The sequence below is a fragment of the Haemaphysalis longicornis genome, unplaced genomic scaffold, assembly GCF_048455015.1.
Source record: "Haemaphysalis longicornis isolate Haplotype H1 unplaced genomic scaffold, Haemaphysalis longicornis Haplotype H1 scaffold_6, whole genome shotgun sequence".
Classification (NCBI taxonomy): Eukaryota; Metazoa; Arthropoda; class Arachnida; order Ixodida; family Ixodidae; genus Haemaphysalis; species Haemaphysalis longicornis.
In genome coordinates, this window is record NW_027526407.1 from 61,807,651 (window position 1) to 61,820,031 (window position 12,381).

Here is a 12,381-nt window from a genome sequence, read left to right on the forward strand (position 1 = left end):
TCTAACAGTGAATCTGTTTAGCAAATCATAATGTTTTCGTGTCCGCAGTTAAAAATACCAAGAAATTGCCGAACAAACGCACGTGAGCGCGTGCCCAGAATTCCCTGCATCCCCAGTAGCATCCCTCTATCATCCCCTGGAGTCTAGTCAAGCACACCCACTTGGGAAGATTCGCCAAGAGTGCCGAAAAAATTGCAGCGTTTTCCGCATCGTGGCAGCACTTGCTCGGAACGAGAAAGACATGTCCTAGCGTAAGCCCCCCTCCCCCCATCACCAAAAAGGAAATAAGTGAATGTCCCATGATTATCATTTCGAAAAATTGCAACAAGCTCACACTTATAGCAACGACACGGACTAATAATGGTCGTTGGAGCAGCGAAGAAGCAAATTGGGCGCCATCGTGGACTTAAACTTTCGTGATGGTCTTGAAGGTTGCGTACAGCTTCACTACCTTCAAGTCTTACGCGTTAGTTTGAGCTTTATTCATTTTTAAATTCCGAGCCCTTGAATGGCCCCCGCCTTGTCGTAGCTCGCTGTAGCGCTTCCATGTCAAGCGAATGCCGGAATCAGGCCGCGCAGCGAGATAACGGACCCCAGTAGAGCCCGGCGCACCGTCGTCGGGGCGTACCGCAGAGACTTCCAAAACCAAGCGGTTTAAATAGTCATAACAGTTCAAATATCGTGAACCGCTGGCACTTGTCATACATCTCCCCGTTGTTTAGCGCAAAGAAAACTGCAGGTACATTTCAGGCAAAATATATGTAATTATCCGGCAGCACCCGCGTTCATTTAGTTAGGAACACTGGTTGGGTTGGTTTTTACGATAGTGAGCGAGAAAGAGCGGCAGTGCAACGCCGGTACCTGCGGGGGAAAAAGAAAGCAGAAAATCGACAGCATGCGACCGGTAGGTGTTTTGGAAACGCTGTCTAATTGCTAACCAAATGTCGTTTCCAATCGCGAGCCATCAGCCGCAAAGGGTTCGCACAACATCTGACAGATGGCGACGAGTGTACTGGCCAGTAGGAAGACGCAGTGAAACATCCCCCTCGCGAGGGGCACGATCAAATGCAGAGCATTTCCGGGGGCGCACGACGTTAAGTAGTTTGCGTTACGTTAATGTTGTTGCACTTGTGGCAACTGCTGACGAGAGAGCGCTCGTCAGCAGTAATTTGAATGAGTCAACGATATAAGGCGCGTTCATAGCCTCCCATTCTGTGTCGGCTTTGTGGCGCAGTGGTTAGAGCACCATGTACATTGTGTTCCGCCCGCAGGGTCGAGGGATCGAAACCGGGCGCCGGATGGTATTTTTTTTATATAGTAGGGACAACGACGGTGCGGACTACGGACGCCAACGCGGGTGACATCGTGAGTTACTGAAATGCTCTGCATTTAAAAGAACGGAACTCCCGTTGGAGCAGTTTCAGGCAGGGGTCACGCGAGGACAGCGAAGGCGGAAAATGTGAATTGCATTGTGTGGTAGCAGTGAGCGGATAACGGCGCTGGAGCCCATTATGACGAATCACTGCTCTGCACTTCCGACAGCTTTGACGTTGACTGGAAAGGCTTTAATTTTTTTATACAGTTGGGTAAAAAATTGCCGGACATAAAAGATACCATTCCGGGTAACGATAGATCAGCGCTCAGGGGCCAGACACAGGAGCAAAGGGTTGCGCAACTGGGTAGTATGATAGGCCGCAGACACGTAATCGGAGGGTGCAGGGTCGCACTTACCGGGGCCGGTGTCACCCGGCCCTGGTGTACGAAACCAACAACATCGTATCGGGATTTGCGGACATGGCCACGACGAGCGAGGCGCACGGCACACGAAACGCACCATACGTGGCGAACGTTAGCACACCAAGGTTAGGGGAGTTTCCCAGGACAAACGAGACGCACAGCGCACGAAACGCACCAGAGGTGACGAACGACGTCCAAATTGGACCGGTGAAACTTACGACGGCGAACGAAATGCACAGCGCGCGGAACGCTACCAAGCCAGCACACACGGAGGAAACCTTTAATTGCGACATCCTCCACTCTCGCTTCGCTATCCGGACTTGGCTAGCGAATGCCACAACCGCAGAAACCAGCCTTGCACAATCAAAAAAAAAAAAAAAACACACCCAGCGCACATGGTTCAACCCAACCGGAACGTACGAGCTGTCATGCAACCGTTAGTAAGCGGACTCGGGACGAACAGAACGCTTTAGAGCCTGCTTGTACGGGAGCGATAATTATTTTAGCATTCTCGAAAAAACGGGCAAAGGACGAGAACTTGAGTGACGAGAAGGAAACGGCAACAACGGAAACGAATGAACTTGATCCAGACAAAGGCATCGAATGCCCTAAGGATGAAGTCACGCTTGCGACGCCAAGGAATGTGGGACCGCATCGACGAGACGATCTACGCCCGCTTTCTTGCCGCAATGGTTTCAATTCCGAAGCAACCACGCGTCGACAACGAGCACGGATCCGCCACGAGTTTGACCGATCAGCCACGCCACCCGACGACCATGCCACGCTACCGCACGCTAAACGAAAAGCCAAACGGCTCCCGCACCATACGCAACGCACACCTCAATTGAAGCAACGTCCTCAGCAGGCCGAACTATCCCATCCCTCGAGAACGCAGCTCACCACCAAACAAAACGGACGTCTACGCTCCCACATCATGCATCATGCACGCAACGAGCTACAGGAACAGTCACCGACGGAAGCGACGCGACTAACACAACGCCGTGAACGCTGTAAACTTCAGGTCCGACGAAGTGAATCCCACGGCACACACACAATAAAATCAAGCTGATTTGAAATTCACCGAACCGCATCCAGACATACGCCCTCTGATGTTCCTAGAATCCGGAACAACAAACAAGCGCCAGCATCGAGCATCTGTGACTAAGAGGACAGTGATCTGGATACGAACGGACGTCAGCCTAAGCGAACACTTAGTTGGTCCTGGGGGCAGGCACTATTCAGATTCGAAGCACGATTGGGGTAATATCAGTGCACCCGGACGCGAACACGGACATCAAGAGCTGCCACCCGAAGACACGCAGTAAACCGCAATTTATGGCCCCGGCCGTACCGAGAAGCCCCGAGCTCCCCTTAAGCCCGACGCGGACCATGCTTCAATGCTTTATTTCTGAGCACAAGAGGAGACGCCATACGCAACAAGAGTGCTTATGCTCCATTTCGCTTTCTCACGTGTATGTGCCTTCGCGTAGTGAGTCACGCTACGACGGTGAATCGCGTCAGACGTTCCCTTCCCGTGCTACTCGGTCCTGATCTATATGTAACCTCAGTTTTTCTTATCAGCTAAACATTTTTTTTCTGTGTAGTCTTTCATTCAAGCCACGGCCTAGTTAACCTTACAAATAAGTTGAGTATTTGTAGGTAATAAAACTTGAGTACTCGTGACTACAGACGACTGAGTACTCATGAATGCAGACGATTGAGTACTCATAAGTACAGATTTAGTACTCATGAGTACACAAGATTGAGTAAAGAAGATTCAGTGCAGATGGAGTACTCATGAGTACAGATGTAGTATGATTACTCGTGAGTACGAATACTCGTGAGAACAAATGAGTTTGAGCACAGGTGAGTACGATTACAAATGAGTGTGTGATGAGTGAGTACGAGTAATTTTCAGAACAGACCAGCTTTTTGAGTCTGAGTTTGATTGTGTACAGCGTGAATGAAAAAAAAAAATTGATTGACTTTGAGTGAGTTCATCCTGTTTTGCCGACCTATGGCTGTGCGTCTCCGCTGCGCAGTAGCCAAGCCTGACGGTGCACCCAAGCGGCTTGATAAACGTTTCGCGTGGCTCCTCGAGAGCCATGCTGCGCATGCGCGAGGAGTAGTGACTGGACTGGACTGGACTGGACTAGACTGGACTGGAAATCGTTTTAGCAGCAGTAAGCATGATGATCACCTACGTATATCCTGTCATAGCCGAACTAAAACACTGCTAATGTTTTCAGATTCGCAGTGGACGGGAGGTCAGCTCACTTTTTATTCACTCATAGTTGTGAAGAAGCAAGGGCTATTCTTATCAATAAAGCTACAGGGCGAACAGAACAAATCTTCTGCTGTTGCTTTGCAGTAAATTTCTTTCTGTTTGGTACAACGCATTTGTCAGTAATCTTGTAAGCATATGAAGCTACTTGTCGACAGTTTCTAACGAGCCGATTGATGCCAGCGGACGGAAATTTCGCTTCGGCATTGTTTGGTGTGTGGTTGCCCTTCATTTTCTTTCACCAGAGAAAAGCAGCTTCAAAATTATGTTCGCCGAATGTGCCCAAATGCTTCTTTAACGAACTGGTTTGACTTTAGAGCATTCCCACGTTGTTTTTATAGGGAAATTTAAACCTTCGAATGTTTATTAACATAAAACAAGCTCCCAAAATTATTTACGTGGCAGCTGACCTCTCGCATTCCGTGTTACGATTAGTTCGAGTTACCTGCGCGACGGCCGAGCTGCGCTTCGCTTTTCAAGCCGTACTAGGAGACATTTTTTGTACCTTGTTTGCGCTCTCAATATTTGTTTCGTTTTTACGTGTTGTTTATTGATATACATAGTGGTATTTAACCCATTTTCTAGGTGTAAAGTATGGCTGCATTACGGAGAAAATTCGCATGCTATAAAATGTTTTTTGGGCTTACAAGTTTTCAAGAATAAGAATCTGGAGCAGTTGTTAACGGTGGCGAAATGTGCTGCTCATCTCCCTTCATAACCATTTTATTATTCATGAACGCGTGTTTTTTAGGAACCATCGTTTCTATAGACTTGTATAGTTTACAGCAAATTAATGTGGTAAGCTCTACCGCAATTTTCTGTATACCATGAATTGTACTAAGATGTCTGTTTTTGTAACAGAGACAGGATGCGGTCATTTGTACTTACTGTACGATATCCACCGCTCTGTGGTATTGTCGAATGTATTGAACTTCGCTTGTGACAGGTTGCTAATAAAATCAGTGAATAAATCACATACCAGCCTACTCCTTTTTCTTGCCAAACAAAATTGTCACGCTTCAGGGCGTGCAGGCTCGCACGTATTGAACTCGGAAAGATTTCGAAACAAATGTTTCGTGTAGGTGTTGTGGGTCCAAACAAATTATCAACTGAAAGCTGTCGAAGACAAGATGTACAGCAGCAACACAATCTGTAAAGAAAAATGCAAGTGATGTTTGTTCACACTTGCGGCCCACAGACAGTCGCGCTCGTTCAGCCCATAGCAGACTACAAGCGGCACAGCGTTTCTTGCTCCCGCATCAACGAAAGGGTTGCCATAGCAGCATCACTGATTTTTGTTGTTTTTTGGTTTGACAGTTTGGCCTAACAAACACCAGGTTACAATTTGGTGCTAGTGACGGAATTATCAGTTACCTGGAGTATACCAGCCGACATAGCCGTGGCTCGGTTGCCGAAAGCGAGAATACTGTCTTGCATGCCAGTAAGCAAGAACGCGCATGCGCGCTGCGTCCGTATTGATGGCAGGCGCCGTGCCTCCAAAGTGCGTATCGATGGTTTTATCCACCCCCGCTGGAACGTTCTTCACCCCTGCATGCGTTTGAACCATAGAGGTTCTTCGCAAATATGCTAGAGAGGAAACTGCACCTGAGAATTCATGTCGTCTTGGGTGGTCAAGGAAAGACCCTCGCTTTTGACTTGGGCTTGGCATGACAATTGGATTCTTAAGCGGTTTTGGCACTTGTTATCTTCAATATGCATTAATACATCTACGGGCTACAAGGAAGCCGAACTCTTCACTGTTCTGTGGTAGCTGTGTTCGGTGAAAAGGCAGGCAGTGCGTGATCGTACCTGACGTTGGTCATGCCGCAGTCGAAGGACGTATGTCTGATCGGGTGATATGCCGCCGCGAAAGTTGTAGCTGACAAAAAAGAGAAAGAAAACGTACTTTGACGAAGGCAAGATACAACGGATACGGGCGCCTGTATCTGTCCTATCTTGTCTTCTTCTGCAAATGTTTAACGACACGTTTTCTTTTTTCTTCAAATATGAACTAACTCGCTCAGCAACAAGTTTTGGTTATTTGGTGAACGGTAGCTGACGGTCGGGGTACCGGTTCAAGACGAAGACGACGTTTTGTAGGCATGCTGAAAAAGCTTTCCAAACTCATCAAACAACTTATTATCTGAAATAAATTTATAAAGTTAGTAAAATAAGAGTCTCTGATTAGTTCCCCCCCCCCCCCAATGTTAACATTGTCGGTAACTACCAGCTTGGCCTGCAGAATAGTAGGCAGAACCGTTCCGGAAAAAATACGCTTTACTTTCTTTTTTCTTAGCTTTAAAACAGCCTATTTCATTTTCCACTTGTATAATATTACATCATTCTTTTCCGGTTTTTTCCGGCCCTGTGTTCGAATAAACGGCAACTAATGCGTTTCAATTCAAGCCAATAATGAAACTAAGGCTAGTGCATGATGTAATGGTGGTCCAGGACTACACAGGCGGCCTTGATGTGAGCCGCATAGACACTAGCGCCAGATTTCTCTCTAGTGTATATTGTAAGAAACTGTATGGTTTGAACCAAAGAAAACGCTCGGCGTTTATATAACACGGTCTTATAGCGATGAGATAGTCGTGAAATCCTTCGAAACAACCGATAACTGCTCAAGGCTCGAACCGGTAAAGATGACAGTGAGGGTACCAGTTCACCTACAATTTCATCCAAGGCGCGACTATTGCACAAGCGCTAACGGTCACACAAGCGCTAACGGTCACATTTTAAAAGCTCTCAAGAACCTCGCGCATACGTTCACGTTGGAACAAAATTCAAATGTAATACCCAATTTTCTGCGACGCGCAAAACCAAGACATCAACCAAACACCGTTTTTTTCAAAAGAACGGCCCCACAGAGCCTGCGAATTGTGTAGCGTAAGAACTCGACAGATGCCTTCACACAAAACAAAAAAATTGCGCTTTACGCCAGAACAGCCACCAAGCATGCCACCATTTGCATTGATAACGCGAATACCTCCCAAAATCCAGAAAGTTACCTCATAAACAGTGCAAAAAATCAGCGGTTGTATGTTTTTCGCTTCGAAGCAACATATCCTGACCAAAGACTTTTCCGGCCTTTTTGTGTATGAAGCAATGCTTACATTTCTGACCTGCAGTAGGAAAACTATAATTATCGCAGTTAAATATGACCACGACAAACAACGTGCATAAAAATGTAACAGGTAACGCCGCAATATTTTCATGGACGGAGTATTTTTGCGCGCCCTTCTTGAAAAGTGCGGTGCGGTGTGGCACGCTGCACAACTGTTCATCTCAACAAAACACCACTGTAATATTCCCATAAATGCGGAAGCACAGTATACCTTTAAGCACCCAATCAAAACTTGAAAAGAGAAAACACCGCATGGGTTTTGTACTCATCTCACAAAATAAAGCAAATATCAGTGTGCCGTCATTTGAAGGCGAAGATCAACGTTATGACTCGTGGCCGGACCGCGCCCTGACGCGCCGCTGACAGAGCACTCGCGCCCAATGCGCGCTCCATTTCACGACTGCGTTTCCTTTGGGCCTCGCAGCGACCTGCGCATTCGGTGAAGCCCACCCCCTCGCCCTCGACATGCCCTATAGCGCCACTGGTTTTCCTCAAAGCGCAAATTCACTGTTACGAAAAAAAGGTCTTTCCGGCGGATCACCGGGAACGAAAAAAATTTGATCCGTTTCCTACGTCGAGAACACGCCGAGACAATCACCACATAAGTGCTCAGATAACACAGGGATTCAAAACTGCTTCTTTTCAACGTATTGCGAATCGGAAATAAATCGGTCTCTCCGAAATCATGCTAAGTCTGCAAAATCGACGTTGTAAAGACATTTTTGTGCTAGCTTGGGCTTACCACAACGGGGCGCATTAGGGTGAAGCTTTGCACTTGAATAGCCCTTCCACGGAGGCTGCCAAACGAAGCCCGCTTCACGCTCAACGCGGAAATGGACAATTAGCAATTCTGCGGGATACCCAATCGGCTCTTTGCGAGCATCACTGAGCTCGTCATTTATTTATTTATTTTTTTATTCATCTATTTATTTATTTATTTATTTATTTATTTACCCGCAATCCCCGCAAGGGCCACCTTTGAAGGAGTAAAACATGAGGGGTCCCACGCTAATAAATGCCCGCACTGTGGACTTGAAAAATATGTCACTGCAAAATTCAACTCTGCTAATTACAGCGAATAATAAGAAAGCAATGGTGATAACAAAATATGCGGCCAGTTTCCGGAATGTAGTACGGCAGATGCATGCCTATCCGAAGGTCTAGCCGATTACATCGACCTGGTCATCAAAGCACTGGATGGAATCCGCTGTCAGGTCGCCTTGCAACACCCAGCTTTGGAAATCATTCTGAATGCGCCGGTCGGCTGTCATTTCGTTTAGTAAAGAAAGCATGCGGACTACCCGGATCCCCGTCTTCTCCCTTTCCAGCCGGCAACAATACTGTGTCATACTGGACTGCGGGATGAATTAAAAGCAGCCGAGTCACCAGTCAACCCATAGGGTGTGGTCTTATTTTTGTGGGAAGCATTGTGTACGCATATTCACCAAGCGGCCTCCCGGATTCCTAATTCTACGGGTAGCGCTAGATGCTACCGGGAGTACTCTTGTATGAAGGAAGGCAGTGCTCGGCCGCGCATCGAATCTTCGACGCTGCATTTGCGCCGCTAGCTATCCCAGCTGCAAGTACGCATTTTTTTTACCACATACATTTCCAAAAAATCCCCAATGTACAATACGCCTGTGGTGCCATCTGCCAAGACTCTCGCCGAAGCGCTGCAGTGGCTCTAGGTGCGTCGAAGTAGCACTGAATGCATAGACGTCACCCGTTACTACTAACGCGCACAAATTCCTCCCCAGCAATGAGGCTACTAAGACTGTCGTCAACGTAAACATCCCGTCCGCAAGGGAATGCTCATCCGGAAAGGTTCCGGGAACGAGGAGAAATACGCCGCACACCCAAGAAATGCCACCACCAAAGCTTCTACGGTACCGGGAAAGCCAAGCGCTCCGAACGAGGGAATTATGTCTGAAAAACTGCTTCCCGCGCCTGCAGACATACTTTCTTAAAGCTACAGAGAAGGATCCCTACCCATCCCTAAGCTTTCACGTTCCGAATCAGCAATCATCGAACCAGAATCAAGCAAAATAGTGAACAAATGTAGCGCAGAAGAAACACACGGGACGGAAAGAATACACACGGACGAGCGCTCATCCGTGTGTATTCTTTCCGTCCCGTGTGTTTCTGCTGCGCTACATTTGTTCACTTTGAATTACCAACTAGCCCACTCTACGGCTTTACTTATTTATCAAGCAGAATGTCACGCGGGGTGATATCGCGCAAGTGTTCGAACGGGGCGCTGTTGTCCATACGGGAGTGAATGCCGCGGCTAACTAATCACGGAGGCGGTGGTTTAGATGGGAGACGAAACGACAACGCTGTAATGTCATCATATCACCTGAACTTCCGACATCAACCAATCCGACATTCTCCGCCGTTGAGGAAATTGCTGCAGTTGAGCCGCGAGGAGGCCTTGGAAAGCAAATTGCGGTCTCCTAGTTCACTACCGCTTTGGAAAACATCCCACAAGAAGTACTCTTTCCTGCCAGATATCTCGGTAAGCGCATGACACCAGCTGGCCAAAACGTCTACTTCTGCAATAAAGGAAAGAAAGTTTCAAACGATCAGTGGAAAATCACCAATCCACATGAAAGAGATACCATATCCATAGGCAGCAAGGCGCCGCGCGCCCTCCACAAGGATACCTTTCAGCCGCGAAGAGGACTTGACACAATGAAAGAGTTGCATCAGAGTTTGGCCTAAGACACCAGACCAAAGAACTGCCCCAACCACGTTTCGGCCAGACGATCAAGTCAATTCTTCAGGCAGCTTGAAAAAGCCCGTTATCAAAACGTCAATGTCCAGCACTTCTGAGACAATTCTTCGCTGTCTGAAAGTAGCCGACCGAGCGCAGCGCGAAAAATTATGGCTACTCATCGGGAAGACAAAAATTCCAGTAAACGTTCCTGCCTGATAGTCGGTGACCACACTTCACCCAGTTATATTTTAATGCACCAGAGGGATAACCACATGGGTTCAAAAATACGGTTCTTTTAACGCTGTCCAAAGTACGGCAAGCATAGAAACTGAGGACATCGTCAACAAAAAGGAGCCATCTCCTACCTTCACGAGAGTCTAAGCAGCCCTTTCACACGGTGACGCGTTCGGATCTGGGGATTGTTCTGACACAAACTTATAACCGATGTGCCGCAAGAAGTGTCATCACGCTAGAAGAAAATCTGGTGAAGGAAACAACTCATCTTCAGAAACGCCCTTTTCGAGGGTTATTTCGTGGTATTCTGCATAAATTGTTCCGTAAAAATTTCATGCATTTTCTGCGGTAGCATTTTGTCTGATGCGCTCAATTGGAAGCTTTGGGAGCCGTTTTTTCGCTACATAGATCATACCCAGGCTGCCGACTGTCAAATGAGTTTTGCCCGAGTAGCAGACAACAAGCGCACTCAATATTGAATGTCGCGCTTTAACGCATGGTCTCTGTCTGTACTCAAGGAGAGCCGTCATCTTCTGTTCACTGACGTCATTCTTACAAAGGTATCGTGACACTTCATCCCAAGAGTAACCATGCAGGCATTCGATTCCTAAATACAGGAAAAGGAGGGGCGTGTATTGTAGCTATTATGAGGTTTACCAGCCTGCACCCAAAGACCATCATCCCACTTTTGTAGCGGGAGCTTCACTGGCCCAGGTTGAGCGGCTTCGAGTGGCTCCTGGAGAGCCGTGCTGCACAAGTGCGGCTAGTGGCGGCCCGGTCCAATTGATTATCATGCAAGGGGTGGCCGGGTGTGGATCCCATGGCTCGTGCGTGGCAGCAACCCAGTGCTGCGCAAGCGCGGCATGTGGCGGCCCGGTCCACTTGATCACGCGAAGGGTGGGCGGGTGTGGAACCGTTGGCTCGTGCGTCGCAGCAACACCGGCGTGCGCCTGTGGAACCACGTCCCACGCGCCCAACATCTTCGCCGACCTCTGTTCCGCACGTTGCGGCCCGGTCCATTTGATGATCATGCGTGCGGTGGCGGGGTGTGGAACGGATGGCTCGTCCGTCGCCGCAAAACCGGCAAGCGGCTGTGGAACCAGCTTAGCTCTGGGACGATTGGTGACGCTGCGCCGGAGCCGCTTGATAAATATACATGTGTCACATAATGCGTATACCGTGTGTGTGTATCATTTAAGCAGCAGTAAGCATGATAATCAAGCTAGTCCTAGACAACCAGGAAAGTTAAGAATAACCAGCTGAAACTTCACTTACGCTACGTACACCGTGGCATAGCCGAGCTAAGCTATTGCTAATTTTTTCCTGACGTCGTTCATTCTCTATTCTTAAGAAGGAGCCCCCGAATCCCTCAAGTGGCAAGTAACAATGGCGTGTAGCTCTTTAGTGGTGGTGAGGGATGACATAGATCTTGGACAGCACGTTTTGCTGAATGGGCAATTTGTTACGTTAACTAATAAACTCCAGGTACACAAGGAAGTCATCAGATCTCCACATAACGTGCAATTAAATGACACAAGTAACGATTTGGGTAACGGCCTTTTGGACCCCCATTAATGCATTTTTAGAGAACCGTTAAAATCTGGTCTACCGGGTACACTATTCCAGAAATAGGGTTTGCGATGTTACCTGGGGGACCTCTGTCGCGATGGTGTTTCGCGAATATCTGATGTTTATGGACTGCACCATTCCTTACACTTACTTGTGTAGCAGGCTTCTTCGCGTTGACGTCATCTGTTTTGCAGATTTTGGGGTTATGATCAAGTCCTTCCTGTGATGAAACAGTTTTTGATTAGTTGGTTAATTTCTACGTAGGGGAATATAAATGAACATTCTTGTGCGGGGTCAATTAGGCAGTTTTCTTTTCGCGTAAACAAATTCGCTCTCCTCCAACACGTTGGGAACCACAAATGGCCAAAATCAACGATTCTAATCAAGACAGCAATCTGATCGCGTGAAGGGCAAAGGTGTATCAAAACGTAAACAAAAGGGTGTTCTAAAGTGAGAAGCTGGACCGAGATCTAATGCCAGTGAGCACAGGAGTAAATAAAAATGGCACCATACAAAACTGCTGACGTGGAACTTTAAAGGGCCTAGCATAGGTGCGATTGCAATCTCAGGATTCACAAATCATATATTGGGGTGGGTAGCCGAACTACTACACATTCTGAAGAAACAATTGTCAGCTGCGTCTAACAACAACCACATGTCTTGAATGCCTTAATGTGTTCGGGAGAAAATCCTAGACAGATGCAGTCCAAAACA

General features: G+C 47.6%; 1 protein-coding gene across 1 annotated transcript in view; it reads right to left on the reverse strand.

The window, feature by feature from the left end:
* LOC144142801 (uncharacterized) overlaps positions 1-12,381 on the reverse strand; it is a gene marked incomplete in the record, with an annotated part of 266,299 nt that overhangs the window by 211,006 nt on the left and 42,912 nt on the right. Inside the window, 1 exon segment of the mRNA XM_077674555.1 lies at positions 11,819-11,887. Coding sequence (XP_077530681.1) covers positions 11,819-11,887 — 69 coding nt within the window.